The 22,563-nt window shown below is 39.0% G+C and overlaps 1 protein-coding gene across 1 annotated transcript in view; it reads right to left on the bottom strand.

The window, feature by feature from the left end:
- DGKI (diacylglycerol kinase iota) overlaps positions 1–22,563 on the bottom strand; it is a 286,356-nt gene that overhangs the window by 169,044 nt on the left and 94,749 nt on the right. The window contains exons 12-16 of the mRNA XM_029922877.1: positions 20,097–20,210; positions 18,567–18,704; positions 15,452–15,530; positions 6,254–6,309; positions 5,000–5,062 (exon numbers count right to left, since the gene is read on the bottom strand). Of these exons, the coding sequence (XP_029778737.1) occupies positions 5,000–5,062; positions 6,254–6,309; positions 15,452–15,530; positions 18,567–18,704; positions 20,097–20,210 (450 nt within the window). The remainder of the gene's footprint in view (positions 1–4,999; positions 5,063–6,253; positions 6,310–15,451; positions 15,531–18,566; positions 18,705–20,096; positions 20,211–22,563) is intronic.

Raw genomic sequence — 22,563 nt, 5'->3', positions numbered from 1 at the left:
TTTGCATGGACCTCAAGTATATTGTAGTATAGAGGTGGAATTTAAGGAAAGGTATTAAGCAGGCTGTGTTGTAGTTTATGGGCAAGTAATAAATTGTATCATTTATCTTGAATGTATCATAGATAAGCTGCTATATAATGATTGCCACTTCAGATAGCTGTGAAATTAGGTGATTAACTAGTTGTTACTTAACCTTCTAATTTCTGTATAAGTCTAATTATATGAAATAGAAGTTGGGGTTCTGATTTTTTACTTTGCTTTTCCGTTTGGAGTGTCATTGTAACTACTGTATTGTAAATGATGGAAAATAATTGCATATGTTAAAAAATAATGTTATATTCTAAAAAAATTTAAAAAATTTAAAAAACAATTTTACATTCAAAATAAAATAAAAGAATTATTAACCATGAAAAAAAAAATAAAAAAAATAAAAACTCTTCCAGATAGCAGAGCAAAAAGGCAAAAAAAAGAAAAATCAGAGAAACATAAATAAGAAATATAGAAAAAAAATTTTTTTTAAAAAGAAAAGAAAATGTTAAACATTAATGTTGTGAAAACTCTTTAAGAGGAATATACACTGCATGCTTTTTAAAAAACTATTATAAATCAGCCGTATCTCTATTAGGGATTTGCTCTTACATATTTAATGGCTTACAGACTTGGACTCGTCTCCTGAGATAAACTGTGTTCCTGATCTGGACATGACCCTGGGGGTCTCAAGGGCCTCGTACTGGCCTGGCCTCAACACCTCTGTACACAGTCTCCCTCACCAGTTAGCACTTTCCTTGAGTATCTTCTGACTAATCAAAGAAAAGACTTTGATTCCCCTTTCCCATTTCCCACAGGTGACAAAAGTCAAAAGAAGAAAACTCTAGTCACGGCTACAGATTTCTCAATGTCAGCGGTGCGCTTTTGCACTCGCCCCCCGACACCCTCATCCACATCATCTTCCCCTTTGGAGTGCGGAGTAACGTATTCTCAAGCTCCCTGCGAATGTTCAAAGATCTCTTTAAAAACAGTTTTCAGGGGCGCCTGGGTGGCTCAGTCGGTTAAGCCTCCAACTTCGGCTCAGGTCAGATCTCACATTTGTGGGTTCGAGCCCCGCGTTGGGCTCTGTGCTGACAGCTAGCTCAGAGCCTGGAGCCTGCTTCCGGTTCTGTGTCTCCTTCTCTCTCTGCCCCTCCCCCTCTCATGCTCTGTCTCTGTCTGTATCAAAAATAAATAAAACACTTAAAAGTTAAAAAAAAAAGAGTTTTCAATCTACGAACAATGATTCTACTAGCATTGTCTTATTCTTTTCCCAGCTGATCTTAACACAGCCCAGTGTTCATGATCATGCTCTAAAAATTGTTTCCAGGAAACATTTAGCCCTAAATAAACAATGTAATTTAAAATGTTACTTAGAAAGAAATCAAATGCTGTATACTGATAGAACGCATTTCTACAATACTCTGAGACGGCAAAAACATGAAGTCTCCCAATTTAATGACTTTAAATGAGTTGACAGATGACTATACCAAGGAAGATATTTTAAATAATCAAAACTGAGTGTTGTAAGTAACTAAAATTTAAAAAATAGGATGTGATGGGGGCACCTGGGTGGCTCAGTTGGCTAAGCATCTGACTCTGCCTCAGGTTATGATCTCGAGTTCTAAGTTTGAGCCCTGCATCAAGCTCCATGCTGACAGCTCAGAGCCTGGAGCCTGCTTCTGATTGTGTTTCTTTCCCCCTCTCTCTCTCTGCCCTTCCCCTACTTATAGTCTCCCTCTCTCTCTCTCTCTCTCTCCCAAAAATAAATATACATTTAAAATTTTTTAAATATATAGGATGTGATACATTAATAGCATACAAATCAGTATTGTTTGCCTTACAGAAAGACACTAAAAATTATTTTATTTAGAATAGAAATCTTTTTTAATTTTCTACTTTTTCTTCCTGGGAAACATATCAGTGACTCTGGGAATTCATCAAATTACATAAAGATGGGTACCTTCCAATGTATCATGCTTTATCAAGTTTTCTTACATATTACTACCTTTAAATTTTGCATCTCTTTAGAACAGCAGCTTTCAACTTTTCTTCTACTGCAAGCACACAAAGGAAAATATCTGCATATAAAATAGGTTCCTGTATACAAGCTCACATACTCATGTGTCCTAAGGAGAACAGAGAATGCTGTACGTAGGATTTTGTTATTGTCCTATGCTTTTTTTTGAGGTAGTGTTCAAACAAACACTTCACATTTATGTGAAAGATTAACAATGAATTTACCTTGTGGCAAAACTGAAATGGTCTATTGTTATCTATACATCGAATCACTAGCTAATCTTCTATCCTTTCCATCTCTCACTCAAGAAAACATACAGTGATGTCCTTATAAAAATATCCTGGGTCCCTGTGTGGACACATCACACTGGTGAGTAATTGTTCAGAGACCTGTCTTATTATGCCTGTTTTAAACAAGGAAAGTAAACTCTTCTGAAAGATTACATGATTCCCCCAAAGTCATATACCTCATGAAGGTAGACCTAGGAATGAATCCCAAGCATTTAGATCTTGTTTCTAATATTTTTTTTCTCCTCACACACAAAAAAGATAAGGAGACACAAACAAATCCACCTGGAATTTTGCCTGTTCTGGCTGATACCAAATATTGCCTAGTTACTTGGCCACCATTTTGACCTCTTTGCAAGCTTCCTTTAATTCCTGCTATATAACCCACCTAGGAATCAGACATTCATCATCAAGGGGGCTGTTAGACGTGGGAAATAAACTGTCTAGTGGTTAGGGAGTTTATGGAGTTTAATTTCACTGCAGAGGACTTCCAACAGTCAAGACCATTCAATGCCCACTGCCCCTGGGCATGTGCCTCCGCCATTCCTCTAAATGTAAAAAATATTGGAAAAACAGAGCAAGTTTATTTTTGGCTGGATTGCCAGGGGGTGAAGAAACAGGGAAGTCTGATAGAAGGTTGCTTAAATTTTATGCTATTTAAATTTTATAACCAAAATTTTATCAATAAAATTGTCTTTCTTGCCTTTAGCTTTAAGAAGGGAGTACCTCCATTTCAAGAGTCTCTATGACTAAAAGATGCTTGTTTGCACTGCTATTGCATGAGAACTGAGTTACCTGAAAGTGATGCCAAGGTCATGCACAGCAATGGTAATGGCCTCTGTCCCTCCCAACTGGTTTGTTAGCACATAGTTTTTCATAATATTCTCTTAAAATCCTTCGTATTTCTATGGTGTTGGTTGTTACTCCTCCTCCTTCATTCCTGATTTTGTTTGAGTTCTCTCTCTTTTTGTCTTGTTGAGTCTCACTAAAAGTTTGTCAATTTTGTGTATCTTTTCAAAGAACCAGCTCCTCATTTTATTGATCTTTTTTCTATAGACTTTGTAGTCTCTATTTCATTTATTTCTGTTCTAAGCTTTATTATTTCCTTTCTTCCTACTGGCTTTGGGCTTTGTTGTTCTTCTTCTAGCTCCTTGAGATGTCAAGTTAGGTTGCTTGGTATTATTCTTGTTTTTTGAGATAGGTCTATTTTGGTATAAACTTCCTCTGTAGAACTGTTTTTGCTGCATGGTGATTACAAATTTTAGTTTATATCCTTTCCCGCTCCTCTATGCACTTACATATATTTTTCTCTATTCTAATGTATTTGTGTTATTTTGTCCCCGCTCATCACATATTCTATTCTTTATCTATACTATGATAAAGTCAAGCATGGCTATATCTCACTTCTTTCTCATTTCTATTTCCTTAGACAATTATGTACAAGAAAGTCACATTTGGTCCTTATTATAAGGAAACATTTTATGTCTTTCTTAATAATTAATAATATTCTACTTTAAAATATAACTCTTAGAGAAAAGGTATTCCCTCTCTCATGTCTCCAAGAAGGGTGTGTCTAAAACCTGAAATAGAAACCCAGGAAGAAACAGCACCAAAAACCAACCAATCAACCATTCAGTGGTGAAGAACGTTGGCCAGGCTACAGGCTACAGAGGGGATCATTACACAACAATAAAATAAATGCATTTTTCTAAAATGGAGACTCCTCAAATAGTCCTGGAATAAAGATACTTGTTTGGTAAGCATCTATTTCTACATCAAGACTCAGCTCAACATCACTTCTTTAATGAAAGTTTTCCTGAACCCATCACGGTCAGTTTCCATTTCCTACTTTGTTCCACCACCATATTGCAGGCATAGTCAACAACATTAATTAAACAGTATTATGCAATGACTTATATGCCCTCTTCTGCAACTGAACTATGAGTTTCTTCAGGAGTGAAACTAGCTGTCCATTCATCTACCAAACTAAGACATTTTCCAACACAGAGCTGAATTCTCAGAAATGTTAGATGAATGAATTACATTAAGTCATCTCTGAAATTAATGGAGCCCACTGGTTAATCTAAGTATATAATCTGGTATTTGGGGTACATTTTTTGTAATATATTTATATTCAAATGAAATGAAGGAAAAAATAAGATAAAAAGAGAGGAGGCAAACCATAAGAAACTCTTTTTTTTAATTTTTTAAAATGTTTTTTATTTATTTTTGATACAGTGAGAGACAGAGCATGAGAAGGGGAGGCACAGAGAGAGAAGGAGACACAGAACCGGAAACAGGCTCCAGGCTCTGAGCTAGCTGTCAGCACAGAGCCCGACACGGGCCTCGAACCCACAGACGTGAGATCTGACCTGAGCCGAAGTTGGAGGCTTAACCGACTGAGCCACCCAGGCACCCCAAGAGACTCTTAAATACAGAGAACAAACGGAGGGTTGTTGAAGGGGAGGTGGAGAAGGGGATGGGCTAAATGGGGGATGGGCATTAAGGAGGGCACTTGTTGGGATGAGCACTGGGTGTTACATGTAAGTGATGAATCACTGGGTTCTACTCCTGAAACCAACATTAGACTGTATGTTACTCGAATTTAAATAAATAAAGCAACAACAACAAACAAATGAAATGAGTCAATACGTTCAATACTTACTACAACTTTAACATGTTTGGATAGATCTCGAGAGCTTCTCTGTAGGAAATCAGAAAAAGCTGCCTACACCACAAGGAGAAAAAGAGGGAAAAAAACCCAAAACTTAATCACATGGTTATGCCAAATCCTTGCTTAGGTATTATAGATACTTCCTAATGCTTCTAAATTATTCAAAAATATAAAACAAGTTCCTTTTTTTTTTTTTTGGCTGAATCCAAAACAAAATGCAGTGGCTGTCAAGATGAAAACTTTGTTTTCAAACTGCAACCTATAATAAAATTTAAGAACATGGTAGAAAAGTGAAAAGGTAGCTAATTCCAAGGGTCAGTTTGAAGATTTATCTTAACAACTTTTTTGATCTCTTACTTGACTACAGGGTGCTAAAATTATGTTTAACTTGCCACTAAGAATGTGTGGCTTCACCCTCTCCCCTTTTATTACAATTCTTTCTATCCTGTGGTATAAATTAACTACATGTTCTTTAAAATCAGTATATTTTGGGGCGCCAGGGTGGCTCAGTCAGTTGAGCATCTGGCTTTGGCTCAGGTCAAGATCTCACGGTTCATGGGTTCGAGCCCCGTGTCGGGCTCTGTGCTGACAGCTAGCTCAGAGCCTGAAGCCTGTCTTTGGATTCTGTATCTCCTGCTCTCTCTGACCCCCCCCACCACCCCTCGTTCACGCTGTCTCTCTCTCTCTCTCTTTCTCTCAAAAATAAATAAAGCATTAAAAAAATTAAATAAATACATAAATAAAGTCAGTATTTTTGGAGGCCTTTTCATTTCCCCTCTCTCTAGCCATTCATCCCCAGGGATGTTCCTGAGAAGAAGAAAAAAAGACCCCCTTTCCTTCCATGAGAAACTGCATCCCCCGTCAATGTCTCTTCCCAACGTTGAGACCTAGGTACCGCCGTGCAGACCACATTCCTACCCGACTTCCCACACACCCTTCAGTCTCCTTAACTCCCCCATTCTCTAAGTTGACTCTGATGTTTTTGACATCACTCCTTGAATGTCATCTCCTCAGTACAACATGCAGCTTCAAGACTTTAAAGTTCAAAGATGACGAACACCAGCTCTCTTTCTACCAACTTCAGTATATTTACTTTTAAACCAAGACATCAAACCTTAACCATAATATAGACATACTTGTAAACATCTGAGATGTGTAATTATTTTTAATAGTATACTTATTACCAATGATAAATTAGTATCAAATAATATGTAATAATTATAAATACACTGTATACTTACTTACCCCTGCATAGAACATTTTATTTCGAAAACGACTGTTGAATTTCTCTGGATTTGCTTCTGAAAAAGGAGACAGGTAGTTTTGTTACAGAGACCTCATTGAAGGTAGTGGCTTCCATTAGCACTCTCACTTCCTGCCCCTCTCTCCCACCCCACAGATCCACCAGACTCAACAGCCCTTATCATCTTTTCCTTAGTTATAGGCCAGAAGGTAAAGCTCTCCAGTGCGACCAAAGTGCAGCCCCCAAATGGCAGCATCAGCCCCAACTGGAAGCTTGTTACAAATGCAAGTTCTTGGACTCTGCCCCAGACCTACTGAATTAGAATGCTTAGGGGACGGTGTCTACGAATCATGATTTAATAAGGTCTCTGGTTGATCTGCATGTACATTAAAAGTTGAGACAGTCTGGGGGCACCTGGGTGGCTCAGCCTGTTAAGCGTCCAACTCTTGATTTCGGTTCGGGTCATGACCTCACAGTTGATGGGGTCGAGCCCCACATGAGGCTCTGTGCGGACAGTGCTGAGCCTGCCTGAGCTTCTCTCTCTGCTCCTCCCACACTGGTGCCCTCACACACAATCTCTCTCTCTCTCCAAATAAATAAAGAATTATTTTTTAAAAAGTTGTGACATTTGCTAGTATCTTGTTGAGTATTTTTGCATCTGTATTCATTAAGGATATTGGCCTGTAGTTCTCTTTTTTTGTTGGGTCTCTGCCTGGCTTAGGAATCAGAGTGATGTGTGCTTCGTAGAATGAGGCGGAGAAAGACAGATACCATATGTTTGCACCCATAGGTCTAACAGGAGAAACCTAACAGAGGACCATAGGGAGGGGAGAAGGGGGAAAGAGAGCTGGGGAGAGAGAGGGACACAAATCATGAGAGACTACTGAATACTGAAAACGAACCACGGACTGAAGGCAGGGGAGGGAAAGAAGGGGGTGATGGTCATGGAGGGGGGCACTTGTGGGGAGAAGCACTGGGTGTTATATGGAATCCAATTTGAAAATAAACTATTAAAAATAATAAAAATAATAATAAAGTAAAAAAAAAAGTTGTGACACTCTGGACTCTATTCAGAATAGAAGGTTGGCAGGGACACAGGACAGGGGTGACAGGACAAAGGGAGGGTGATAAAAGGTGACTACTTGCTTTGACTTCCATAGGGCAAGTCTTCAGTAAACTTTGCATGTAGCTTCCAAAGGTAATTAAACATGAAAAATTTGGATAAAACTTCTAATGGAGAATTTGCCTTCATATTTTACTAAAACTACAAACTACCATCTGTGTTCTTGTTGGTAACAGGCTTTCAAAAATTACCCGATTTACTGGAGAGTTGGACCCTGTTTGTTATATAAGTTGCAGACTACAAAAAGGTTAAACACGACTCGGCATCAGAGAATGTTCACATGAATTCAAGGGATCAGAAAATCCCTAAGTGAAATATTATTTCCTCACATTCTTTCTAGTAGAATCCCGAGACATTCCAAAGGGACCTACGGTCAATATTTTTCATTCTGCTATTTTTATCCCACATGCTCATTAATGTCTTCTGAGGGCAAGGTCTCTCTTCAAATTGTTTCTCAGCAGGCAGCTGGCTGACCAGCTGAAACTGGTTCAAGTCCTGGACTTATGTTTGAATGGCAAATCTCAACAAATGTCTAGATGAAGAAAAGTAGCAAAGATCTTACTAAGATTGGGCAGAATAAGAGCTACATGATCTCATTGCATAATCCTAAACAGAGCATCAGTAGGTTATTTTTATATTTTCATTCTAATATATTATTAGAATATATTATTCACACATGACATGGAAATGGAGTGAAAGCTTGCAAACTTTAAAAACAAAGGTAGTATTTTGTAAATTGGCTTTTGAGAGTTTTGTACGTTTGTTTCTGTATCTCACATCTTTCCTTAAATATTCACTCTGTTCTACTGAATTAAGTACTATAAACCCTAGAAACAAGATAAAACAAGTTCAAGGTTAATTTGCAGGTTATCCTAAATGAAAAACAGGTAGGAAAAAAAATAAAATGCTCTATCTCTTTGGTCCCCATTTGTGGACCCAGAATTCACCATTTTTTACAGTCAGGGCCTTTAGGATAAATTTGGCTACTGAGTAACACTGGGGTTTTTTGTGTGTGTGTTTTCTTTTTGTTGTTGTTTTTAAACTTTCTTAACCCTGATTTGGCTGGGTACCGTTTTCAGTTGCATTAACTCTTTCTTGCTTTTATGGAACCAGCGGCAAAATTAGAATTTCTATTGCTATGAAGTTTATCAGGGGTACATAGTCCCTAATTTTAAAAAGAACAAAAGAAAGAAAGTCAGATCTGGTTACCAAAAGTTATAATAAAAGTTATAATAAAAAATTGAAAATGACACACACATTTCTGGCACAGAATTTTTTGAGGGCACCAACATTCACAGCTATTAACTGAATTATATATCAACTATTAACATTTACTTTTTGAAAACATTACTTTATGGTTTGGAAAGATTCACATTCTTAAGAGGCTTTCCTATAAGCCTAAGGTTTTTTTTTCCTTGTAAATAAATAGTTGTGTCTCAAGAGATAGAAAATTTTCTGTAAGACCCAAAAAGACTAGAAGAAAATTATGAAATAAACTGAGTGTTTGGTGATTCCGTTGACACAGCTGATGAAAACAGTCACTTCAGATGTAATTTAACTAGATTAAACTTGATTAATATGTAAAATGAAACCAGATCAAGACACTAGCATTTACAGAGGCATCAGAAAGACAACAGGTAGGTGAGTCACACATGTGCTTTAGCCCAGAGAACAGAAAAGATGGAGGTAAATTCCGTTATCTCTCCTAATCCTATAATGGTATCATACTACAGACTCCCTGATTGAACCTGCCTTAATGATTAAACCCTTTTTCCATTTTAAGATCTGTGCTATTCCAAACAGCCTCAGAAACAAAGGCTGCCTGGAGCTGAGAGATGTCAGCTAGTATTAGAGCTTTGCACTCCTTGCAAAAGCCAGTCCATAGGAAAGCAAGGGGTAGCTTGCAAGTAATAGTACTTAATCATTTCTTATTGGCTCTGAGAGGGTTGAGTAGCTGAATATTTCTATGTGTATGCATAAGAATTGACAGGTCTTTGAGAAGGACCAAGGAACATGGAGCCCAACTGTATCAAGAAAAGGAGACATACAGAATTGAGAAAGGACCAGTAAGAAAGTTTAAGCATTCCTGTTCCTTAGGGAGTTGTATGTGCCAATTGGTATGAGGTCAACCATGAAACGGTATTCTCAAGAAATGCCAATAACACTCAAAGTATACCAAGACTCCAGGAGTGGAAGCACCCATGGCTTATCGCTGCAGTTCCTTGATTGCCCATCTTCCTCTTCCACAAGAACAGGGTGTAACTGAGTGAGATCTAAATACTTACTGTATATGTCGAGGCCATTAACCTACTTATAATATGACTGGACACCAACATTAATTGTATTAGTTTTCTATTCCTGAAAACTTGGCAGCTTAAAATATCCATTTATTTTCTTATTCTCTAGGCCAAAATCTGGACTGGGTTCTCCTGAGTCCTCTACTTTAGGTCTTACAAGGCCAAAGTCAACGTGTCAGTCTGCAGGGCTTTTCTCTGGAGGCTCTACAATTGGCAAAACCTATTTCCTTACGGTTGAAGGAATAAAGTTCTTTTTCCTTGCTGGTTGTTGGCCAGGGTTCATTCCCAACTTCTAGAGCCCTTCAGCAGACCTTGGCTTGGGATCCCTTCCACCATCAAAGCCTGCAGTGGCACATCAAGACCTTCTCACACTCCAGATCTATCCAACTCCCCGTCTGCCACATTTCTCTAACTTCCTGTTCAACTTTCCACTGACCCTTTTAAGAGCTTACGGTATATTGTTGGGCTCACTCTGATAATCCAAAATTATCTTCCCATCTTAAGGTCAGCTAATTATATTAACCCCAGTAACATTAAAAAAAGTCTTTTTGCCATGTAAAATAACCTAACCAACAAGCATGACAGCAAATGGCGAAGGTCCCAGAAGCCAAAATTCTACCTACCATCACCTACCATCTGGCCCCCATGATTCACATCCTTCCCATATAGAAACATTCATTCCCTCCAAGGTGCCCAAAGGTCTCATCCCCATTAGGGCATCAACTCAAAATCCAAAAATCTCACCAAAATCTTATTAGTTCAAACTTCTCAAATCTCATCATCTAAATCACCTAAATGATTTGGCTTTAGATATAAGCCAGTTATAATGATAATAAGGCTCTGAATATAATCCATTCCATTGATTTAATATATTAATCCTATCTTTATGTACAACACAGTAACATCTGTGCCATCAGAATAGGACTCTAAACCCTACTTTTGTCTGTAATTGATCTGGCATATTAAGGGAAATATTCATAAATATGAGTTCAACACTATGTTTATAACATCAATAAGCAATTTGAACTCCAAAGAACTCACAGTTTCCATATTCTCTGTACTAGATATGTACCTAATCTTTTTTTAAATTTTTTAATGTTTACTTATTTTTGAGAGAGAGAGAGAGAGAGAGAGAGAGAGAGAGAGAGAGACAGAGCACAAGCAAGGGAGGGACAGAGAGAGAGGGAGACACAGAATCTAAAGCAGGCTCCAGGCTCTGAGATGTCAGCACAGAACCCAACACAGGGCTAAAACCCATAAACTGTGAGATCTTGACCTGAGCTGAAGCTGGACGCTTAACCAACTGAGCCACTCAGGCACCCCGATACGTACCTAATCTTAAAACTTCAGCTAGGTATACATAAGTGATGCCAAAATCTAGGCCCACTGTAACAATGCCACCTTCAGTTGAAATTGTATGCATCCAAAAAGATCTTTTCTTCCAACGTCATCTCCCATTAAGGACAAATATTTTATCAACATTATCCATTTTATTAATATCCTCACAAAAATCTTTCACTAGGTATTAATTGGTCATCTAACCCATCCTTATCACAAGCTCATTTGTCCCTATGCTGTCTGAAATGCCCTCACCAACTCCACTTCTTTTCTACACACATCACACACCTCCTTTATCTGTCAGCTCCCTCCTACTCTTTCTGGAAATTTTACCCCACTACCTTTTTTTCTGGCAAACTACTGTATTACTTGCGGCCTACACAACTAATCTTGTCCCTACGATATACTCCTTTCTACTGTTACCTTTTATCTGTATATGGGGCCTATCTCCCAATTACACTTTCCATTACTGTAACAAACACTTATTGAGATAGCCACAGACTTGGCACAGGGAATATAAGAAGATATGGTCTTGTGCCCTCGTGAGTTTAGAGTGGAGAAGACAGGTTTGCAAATCAAAGTAAAACGTCCCATTTCATATGCCATCGAAGATGCCTATGTCAGATGAAGTGAGAGTCCCACGTGAAGAGAATGCAGAAAAACGCGTTCCAAAGGCAGGTACACTTGAATCTTGAATGAAGAGTAGGCGCCATATAGACGTTCACGATGGAAAAGAAGATTACAGAGAACCTTGGACAGTGAGAATTTCTCCAGGGCAAATTGTGCTCAAGTCACAGTGCCTATGCATGACACTGGTCATAAGTCCTTTGCAGATGATGAAATTTAGCAAGCCACTGAGATATCTTCGTAAAGAAATCTGTTTATTTATGAAACATTCATAATCCTTGGAAACATGGTGATCTGCATGTCTCTGTATATTCAGTGAAAATAGTAAATCTTAAGTCAAATTTAAATACTGACTCTAGAGTCATAACTGCATTTCCCAGACATTGTAGCGTTAGGTTCACCTCTGCTGAATAGGTAATTTCAGTGAGGTAGTAAAATTTAAGCATTCAATCTCAGGTTAAAAGTTTGAGGTACTTAATATCCTTCATGTCCAAAAAAAATGACAATCTAATTCATTTAGCTGGCAATGTGAGACCTAACTTCGCCACGTGATAACCATAATCACTGTTAACACAGCTATGCATTAATAGATGGGAATATTTTAATGCACTTCCTCAAGCACTGTCATAATGCAGCAATTATTTAAGTTCTGGGCAAGACTCCAACTGACAATTAAATAACCAAGTCTATTACGTCTCCAGACCCTGTTCCAAATTACTGCACTTGCTGATAATGTAAGCAACAGCTCAGCTATGCACGGTGCAGCCACTTTAGTGAGAAGGCATCTCTATCTTCCAATTGAATGAACTAAACCTACCTTCTGATCAAACACAGAAACCCAAATTACACAAATGTTTGCATTCTTTATGTACAAAGTCAGTCAAAATGTTAAGACTATCTTTATTCCCTGCTTTACTACCAGTAATTCTAAAAGCCACCAAGAAACTATCTCAAATGTCTTTAATAATCCCCTCTATTAGATGGGCTATTTCACATTTATGCCAAAAATTGTTTTGGCAATTACACTGGTAAAGACTCTGCCTTAGTGAGATCTGTACTTATGACCCATTTCATATTGACAGATTAGTATAATTCCCAAACATACACACACACACACCTGGAGAAAAAGAAGTAAAATAATCCTCTCACTGTCCACCTGTGTGTGCATGTGTGTGTGTGCGTGTGTGTGTATTTTTACTAATACCTAATAGGTTATCCTATCTCAGCTCATTTTTCATAATGGCTCTCATGAGGCTTTGAGTCACTCTCCAAGTATTTCATGGCAAATGATACAAGCTTTTCATGACTTCTCAAACTGTGAGTGTCTGCATTTGAGAACAGTTGGAAATCTCAACTATTGGTGTTCTTGGCTTGAGAACAGCCAAGAGAATAACCAATGAAAGATGTAAGGCTGCCCCTTTTGAAAATGTGGCCAGACTATCTTTTCTTTCTGCAAGTGAACTTGAGATCTCTTGACTAGCCAGGTAAAAAAATATGGGAAAAACCCAAACAAAGAGAAAACACTAAAAATCAATAATAATAATAATAAGCTTGGGTGATTATACTTTTCATCCTGAATTAATGACTTTGAATTAATGCAAAATGAATAGATTAAGAGATATTAAGAAGTCCACTTCGGGTCCAGGCATATCAACCAGCAAATCTGGTTCCAACACTTCGCGAATATTTACCTCCACATCATCTTCATGCATCAACGTCAGTTCTCCCTACCAGTTCTTCAGTGGTTGGTTTTCAAGGCTTGAGCTTCCGTGCAGGGCAAATGACTGCGGTTCCATTTCATACTGCATGAAAGCACTATGCTAAGCCTCAACAATAAACTCTTTGAAGGCCAATGCTTGGCATCTTTTAACCAACTGTTTTATAATCACACACATATTAAACTAAGGTGTATATACATACACCACAGTTGGCATATTCCTCTCTCAAATGAAATAGTCCCACAGCTTCAAAAACAAATCACTTTCCTTTAAGAGTCCTCTCCTAAGCCTGGTCTTTCCACCTTGATGTTCCTTTTTTATTTTTTTCACTCTGAGACACAGAAGTTTCATCATAGTACAAGTATATGTATCATTAAGAGATTGTCAGATTAATTAGACAAAATATTAGGCTCCCGTGAATGAGCTCATTGTCTGCCACTTACTCACTTAGGTCTCTTTTCATGCCAGGATGTCTATTTTGGAAGATTCGTGCATTGGTGATAATTATATTACAAGTATTATTAAGAAAGTTAAGGATTTTATTAGGAAGCCCAGATCCAGAGTGTCCTGAAGAATATGAGAAAAAAAACGGGTTAAGAAATGAGGAAAGTAATCTCCATTTACTTCCCCAAATTAAGTCTCCTTAAATTTAGGGAGACCAACAGACTGTAAATGTGGGCCCTAATGTAGGACTCTCTGCATCTATCTCCAAGAATTGTCTACAGCAGGGCGGTAGGAGGGTGGTGGTGTTCCTGATCTGGGTATTTGATATTTGTGGTTCTGTAATCAGCCAACCTTTCAGAGAGAAAAGACAAACTATGGCTCTCTCTTTGATCGGTATTGCTTTTATTTGACACAGCATTTGACCCTCAAAGCCTCATGAAAGCAGGAAGGCAAAGCCTACCAAAACTGCTGAATTCAACTTGAGAATGACAAGTTTGGACTTGACCTATACTTGGTATTCTAACACCCTTAATCCTACAACTTCACTCCTGACCTTTAGTGTGTAAGAGTGTTATCAGAATTTTCTCTGGGTTAATACTAGAATCTGAACATTTGAATTCTAGCCTTAAGGTCTCTATATTTCAAATTCTAGGAGTTAATACCACTTCTACTCTTGAAGAATCTGAAGAAAAAGAAGTAAAATAATCCTCTCACTTATGCCTTTTCTCTCACAGTGCACTTAGGAACCTGGAGCCGGGCATTATTTTGGTTATATATTAACATATTCACAGGGACTAGGTACAGATGTCGATCCAGGCAAGGATACGGATGTACATAGTTACACTAGTAAGAAGAGATCTGAAGAGAGAGATGAAGAGACACTATGTGAGTGAGCACGAGCACAGAAGATTGGAGGTTCAAAACATAAGCTCAGATCCTGCCCTTTCTCAGCTCCGAATGGCATAAGAACTTCTTGTAGGAAGTATTTAACTGTATGCCATTATTTCATCTTGTCTCTTTCAAAACTGGGTTTGTTCCCTAATTGTGACCCCATCTCTTTTTTAACCCTTGAAACTACTACTGGGTCATTCGCCCCTCTTCCTTGCCCAATGGGTTTTCCCAACACCTCCACAACCAATCCAATCACCACCATACCCTTCCTTGCAACCCAAACGGCCTATCAGTTTCCCTTGTTCTAGGATGCCTTTTGTCTCTCTTATGCATACAGGGAGGACTTGAATGTTTGTGCTGCCAGATTTCAGTGGTCCTGGTTTATATGAAGTGTTGGACGTTAACAACTGGTGCTTCCAGAAGCTGGGAATATCCTAATGACTGTAGTGAAAGAATCTTTATCATTTCCTAGTAGCTCACTAACTTCAAAGTTTCTAGTCAAACTTCAAAATTAGCAGTCTGAGACTTGGAACATACTCCTAGTGCTGTCCTTTACTATCTTTGAGACTCTAAACAACTGGGTCTCGGGGTCCTATTCGAAGTTTCTATCCTGCCTAGCTCCCAAGGTCACCATGATGGTTAAAATGAAGCGACGCTGAAGCCCACTGCCAACACCAAAGTGAGATGCAAACAGAAGGGAACATGCAAAACACCTGCTGGAAACTTCCTCCCTGGGAGATGGAAATGGGACGTTGTCCTCACCTCTGGATTCATGGAACTCCAGTGTGACGTGGGCGTCAAATCCAAGGCTGAAGTAATTATTGAAAACATTCAGAGGAAGCTGCAATGATGAACAGAGTAGAGGTGAAGTGGTGCGTAACTAGGCACAGTCACGTCAGGCCTAACGCCAGACACCTGGGGGAGAGAGAGCAGTCACAACCCCAGGTAGAAGGTGTCTGTGTAGAAGGAACAGGGGATTTTTGAATTCATTAGTGAAAGCTCAAACCAAAGGATGTTAAATAGTATAGGAAACTAGTGACACAAATACAAATGATTAAATGAGAACTAATCTTGCAGATATTAGTAGGAGAGCCCAGTTCAGCTGAGGGAAACACATGCGCAATAGTTACAAAGAATGATTCACTAAGCAGACTTAGGGAATCAACTCAGTTGGAAGGATCATGTGCAAGTTACTCAGTCAGTGGATATACTTTTTGAGTATGTATGCCCAGCATATTAATACTGCAACTTAAAATGAATATTTAATATGCTTATTCTTTGAGTTTTTTAAATCTATTTTTGACATAAGTCATAAAAAATTATGCAGTGGGAAACATTCAGCTCTCCTTGATCTATAGAATAAGAAATATACATGTGTATACATATTTGTCAGTAACATTCAGATTTCTACTTAGTCTATCAGACCTTGGATCTTTAATATGATCACGAATTAAGCAGACACAGATGCAGGGACACACACTGGCCTTCCTAGAGTCCTCTGGGTCCCTGGCTGTTAGCACTGCCAGCTTTGTAAGGGAGAGGACTATACGACCTAAAACCCTTCATCAGAACTGCAAAATTCATGTCCTTTTAAGGGCTGAATGTTAGAACAATTAGAAAGGCATGTGGAAAATGCTAGAAAGGAAATTGTGGTTCTTCCACTTTTCCTTCGGCAGCTCAGAGTGTAAGGTAAATGTTAAACTAAATAGAGAGGCAATTTTATCTCAGCTTGGATAATGTTTCCAGTTAATTATCAGGTTTAGCCTCCAGATAGAAATATACTTACTTCTCTTATGGTAGAAGTAAGTGTTTAACCCTCAAGATCCCACAGGTAAGCTTATTACACTGTTTTATACATCCCTTGATCAGCAAGATTTTGTTTGACTAGAATGTGGACCTTGTCCCATTAAGAAATACATGAAATGAAAGGGAGAGGAACAGAAAGAGATATTAATTCAGAAAAAAAGAAAAAAGATTGCTTTAGCCTCTGATAGAAAAAAAGAATGAACACCTGCATCCCCAGTGGGAGGTCCTGAGTCAGGGCTTATAAGGATTCAGAGGTCAAATCAGCCCCCTTAGAAATGGCTACAACTGACTGGAGAACAGGGGAGAAGATAAACACAGAGCAGCGCCAAAATCATGTCTCTCTCTGCTGGCTTCATATTTGAGAAATGTCCAGTTCCTGCACTTAAACAAAATACCAAGTCTTTGTAATGACAGCAAGGGTTGGTGATCTTGTCAAAAGCACAGATACGTTCATCTCTACCATTTATGTTTTCTTGGCTATGATTCTAGCCAATGTCTTAGCATTCACTGATAACTCAGGAGAACATTTGGTCACTATCCCCTAAATCATATCCCAATTTAGTCTTTTATTAAATTCTTATTCAGTTTTCCAGGAAAAATTGCCTCAATTTCCTATACATTTCAAAAATCCAATTTTTCAAAGCCCTTTAATTGTCTAGATTAATGTTCCCTGGCTGCACCAAGGAGTCTTTCCATCTCTTAAGCTGTCAGGAAGAGATTCAAATAGAGATTCCTCTTGAGGGTCTAAGCATTCTAAGATTGGTGGGGAAAGGACCTTAAAATTTCCATATAGTTCTTTTCACTTTGGCTATTTTTTTACCCAATTTCCATAGGTCGAATACATTAGAAAGTATCATATCCCAATATGATGCCAGTTTAAGCAACACTGTGACATTATGAATGCAAACCAACAAAGCAGTCAGGGCATCTACTAGAAACCATATCATTTCTGGATCATGGGTTAGGGGAAAAAACATGAAGACAAGGTAGAACATGTTTTAACCGATTTTAGCCAAGTAGGAACCTTGAGTGTTTATCACAATTGTTTGGGATCATGGTGTTGATAAATAAATGGGTTTGGGTTGGATTCAAAAGGACATGTGGTTCAATTTATTTCAAAGCAGAAATGCCCATGACAGTAATGTTAGGAAGGAAGGAAGGAAGGAAGGAAGGAAGGAAGGAAGGAAGGAAGGAAGGAAGAAAAAAGAAAAGAAAAGAAAAGAAAAGAAAAGAAATGCCCAAGGCAATCTTGACCTCAATCAGTGACATAATCCAATAAAGCAGGGATGCCATTTAAAGTACAGATCCTGGGCCTTCGAACTGCATTTACTCAATCAGAGTCAATGGAGACCGGACCCCAGAATCTGCATTTCTCACAGACACATACGGAGGTTCTTACGCATGAACAACTCTGTAAACACTATCACAGGAGAAAAGTGGAAAGTAATATGCAAGAAGTGGCTGCTTGGCAACCTGTCAAATTTATATGAAATTGAGCCTGGAACTTAGGACCCAATTCCCACCAAAACTCTGCACTAACATATGTACAACTGTGTCTCTTCGTTTGTCTTGGGTGGAAATGAAAGCTTCAGCACTGAAGGAAAAATACATTTATTTAGGCCTCTTCAAGTCCCAACCAAGTGATGAAACAGGCTTAGTTAATGCTTCCTAAATATAAGAGGTGTTTAGTATCAGACTAGAAATCTCAGGAGGTTATCTTTCCATCAAAAAGCCATATGCCTAGTGCTTCGGAATATCTGTATATTTTCACCTTCTCATCGATTCTGAGTTTGCAGTGCTTGAGAGATCGGAGAATGAATACATGCCTTTCTGGTGTGGAAGATGAGGACAGAGAACAGCCCCCTTCGCTCCGGATCTCAGTCTATAGAAGTCAATGGGACTGAACCATGGAGTAGTGTTACACCCCCAGCCCCAGTGACCATAAACTCAACCATTATCCTGTGATCTCATAGGAGGGACTCAGCATATGGTTCTCCAGCCAGGAATGTATTTCCTGTCACTCAGGCACCTGCCCCAGGGGTCCTTTCTGCTGAAGAAGGAGCTCCCTCACCTTACACACACCCTCTTCAAGTTCTTCCGGAGGCAAGTCTGGGTTTCTCTCCACGTGGAGGTTCCAGCGATCCAGCTGTACAATTGTCCCATCCTCCACTTGGCAAAGGATCTTGGAAACAGGCTCATCAGTGTAGCCCTACGGAATCAAACAATATACCCATTGTGGCCTGGAGCAAGGACCAGTACTGCCAAAGGTACTTCATGCAAGCGAGAGCCCTGCTAGAGCTCACTGTTTATTTTGCAGTTAACAAGGCAGGGAAAGTAAACCGTTTTCCTTGAAGTACTTAGAATCTAAGACAACAGTCACAGGTAGTGTGAACCGAGATACTGTTCTAACTGCTTTGAGTTGAGTAATCTTTGCCAGCACCTAGAACCAGTAGTCACCCATAGGCGTTTGAGGGCCACGCTGGATAGCTGCTTCCATCAGAGGGAAAACAGGACTCCCCATGTCTCCTACTAGAAGAATCTGAGAGACATATAGGACAAGTATGTGTGGAAAAGGAGGAAAGGAATCAAGACGGCATATGATAGATGACTTCTTAAATTAACATTCCACTTCACCTCCCTAACCTTGCAGCGGGACAGCGTTCTTTCCATGACCAAAGGCAAGTCTGTCTGAGGCACAGCCCTGTTAGGCAACCACTTAATTCATGAGCATGTATTATTGGCGGCATGATCATTAAGGATAGTCAAGCCACTAATCTGGATGACAGAAGTTTACAATGATAAATATATTTATATGAAGCAACTAATTTATCATTTATACTATGCTCACTTAAAAAAAAAAAAAGCCTGTAGGAGGTCAATTCACCCAACGCCAAAATAATATCTGCTAATACCTGACGACAATTATCACCTAAGCGAGGTTAATTCACCCAGAGGTCAAATTAATATCTGCTAATCTCTAAAGATAATTTTCATGGAGCCCAGTCCAATCTCTCATAGGAGCAGATAAAAAGTTAGTGGGGCTGCATATGTTAGTATATTGTGCCTTCTTACTATCTCAACACTGTAAAAAATGTAAATAAAATAGCTGGTTAGTGACAGGTAAACTTCTTCCAGCAAGCTCGCCTTAAGTTGGCTCTGTGACGGAAAGGACATCTGTGTAACAAGCCATGATGACACCAGGCAGAAAACAAAGCAACTCATCACTCCTCTAAAGTAACGACCGTAATCTAAACCAGATTTCCTATTCTGGCCAAGACTGAGGGTCAGGATCAATTCACGTCCATGTGCTTGTTTTCCATAAAGACGTGAGCCCAACCCACCTACTGCCTTTCACTGGGCACCTCAAGAAGCTCCAGGCCTGTGGACTAACTCCCATTTTTTATACCATACTTTCTTCTCTAGATGATTCTAAGTTTAAATGGATCAAGTTCCCAGATAAAACCGTGATGCAGGGGCACCCTAATTCTCCATCCTAACTTACTCTTTGGACAACAATAGCGTATCCCCTTCCATTATAACATGTGTGGATTCAGGGACCCTCCTGCTTGATGGCTGGGTGGCCCCTGAGAGCGGTTCTTACCCCTCCCCAGTTGAGAGTTCGAGCCAGGTCGTTCCCAGTCCCCAGAGGAAGGACCCCGACAGGTGGCTGAGGGCTCAGCTGCAGTTCATCCAGAATAGAAAGGATCCAGCCCACCTACAGACATTTCGGGGGCCAGAAGAGATATGAGAAAGATAGGTAAGTTACAAAGACAAACTGAGAGAGGGAAGCTTTAAGAAACAAATGAAATAGTTTGATTTTTCTTTAAAACCTGTATATGATTTCATCTGGTGGCCAGGAAGCAGACCACGGATCTCAAGCAGTTTTAAAATGGTGCGTCCCTACAGGGAAAAGGACCATTTTGTTTATGCTGTAATGTAAGCAAAATTGAACCCACTCATCGGTAGGTCTAACTTGAGATCTACCTTCAAATTTAGAACAGTTTAAAATTGGGGGAGGTTAATAACATAGGCATTGGAGATAATACAAGACTCATAATCAGACTGAATTTCAATTTTGGCTCACATATTGACTACATAATCTTGATTAAATTATCTAGCCCCACTGAGATTCATTTACCTGATTTTCAAAATGGAGATAATGCCTACCTCACAAGATTGTTTACAGATTGAACTAAAATGTATATAAACCCTTAATATGGTCCATGTAAGCACTCCTTAGATGGTTAACCTCCATATCACCATCTTAGAAATTAGTAGCATTTTCCTAAATATCCCCATATTCTCCATAATGAAACATTATGAAAACATAATTATGGATGGTCCTAGTACTTATTGTAAGTTCGGGCAGAAAATAGATACTTATATACTAGAATCATATTCCCATTTAATCTTTTTCAAAGATAAATAATACTTTAGGTTTGGTCTTGTAACAATTTAGGATAATTACCCAAAACTTGGAAATGGCAAAAAGAAACTTGCATATCCTCACAATGTCCTATTCAAGTAGCATTTTACAGGCCTAAGAACTTTGAAACTATAGGCTAACTGGAAGACTTCTGTCCTTCTGTCCTGTAGATATACAAATGTTGGGAATAGAAGATGATACAGGTTATGGTTTTATTCTCCCATAAGGCAATAAAGCAATTTTATCTCATATTTAGAAAAATTATTTTGGGATAAACTACATAATCCTTTCCCTCTACTTCTCCAGTAAGTCAACTTTATCATCTTGCTGGTTCCTTCATTAAAGAGCTAAATCAACTTGACGTGCGTTCATTCTACATTTGTATGAATCCTATTTTAATTTTTTTTAATTGAACTTTAACAGTACACATATTGCACACTGCGTATAAAACACGGAACTAAGCAACTGAAATAAGATGAACGAGCTGGGATAAGATAAGCAAGTTGGACGCCTGCTCTCAAGGAGCTGACAAGGAACAAGGAAAGAGGCAATCACGCTTTCCATGTGCTGATTCCTGAGCAAACTTTTTATTATTAAACTTCAAAACGACTCTGTAAGGTAGGTATAATTCTCATCTCCACTTAATAGATAAGGAGGCTGAAACTTGGAAGACTCAATGACGTCCTTAATTTCATACCATTTATGTAGTATGGATGGCATTTAAAATTAGGCATGCTAAACGCCAAGGCTAACCTCTAAGCACGGTGGTGTAGAGAACCTTTAAATAAAGACCCAAACCCAGTTCTGGAGGGGGCCTGACCAGGCCTAAGACAGAGGCGTGTACTTTTGGAATCTTTGGCATGCTGGAGAAACCTCAGAAATTGCTCAGTCCAATTCAGTTAACTTGCAGATTTATTAACGGAGGTGCAAAGAGGCCATGTAATTTGCTCAAGACTGGATAATTAGGAGTGTCAGCATCAGGATCTTATCAGGTCCCTTGACTCCATATAAAATCCTTTCTCTACCACAGCATTTCTTTTAGGATATAAAACTTGCCCGTCTATCAAGAAGCCTGAAATTGTGTTTACCTTCTAGAAAGGCATACCACCATGTACACCCAGGTTGACAAACTAGAAATCGAGATCTGAAGAAGCATCTGAAAATCCCTCCACTCCCTCAACCTGGGCAATTCCCTCCCAGACCACCTCTTAGATTCTTAGTTTTCTTACACACAATATGAACAAAGCTTGCTGTTGATGGGGGAAAGTGTCAGACGCTAAAATAGATCTGATGACTATGCTAGATACTGTTCTTGCCCTGTCACCTGTGCACAAACTACACACAGGAGAAGTAGATCCCTCTCATACACTACAACAAGACATGAAAATGCAGAAATCCCAACGATCAGGGGTCACTGACTGCAGATGCAAAGAGCCCTGAGGAGAACTAGAGACTCTCAGAAATGCAATGGGACGCTGGAGGCTCGAGCCCGATACCCCACATAAAGAAGGCGGTCTCTCTACAACCTTTCCAAGAGATGACCACTCCGATCACTCTGTACTCACAAATCCGTCTACTTTCTTTCAGGTAGATTTAAATAGAAAATCCTCTTCTTATGCCTTGTTGAAACAGGTCTCTCTTT

The sequence above is a fragment of the Suricata suricatta genome, chromosome 2 (assembly GCF_006229205.1).
Source record: "Suricata suricatta isolate VVHF042 chromosome 2, meerkat_22Aug2017_6uvM2_HiC, whole genome shotgun sequence".
NCBI classification, from domain to species: Eukaryota; Metazoa; Chordata; class Mammalia; order Carnivora; family Herpestidae; genus Suricata; species Suricata suricatta.
The sequence above is the reverse complement of the archived record's forward strand: the minus strand, read 5'-3'. Positions and strand labels throughout refer to the sequence as shown.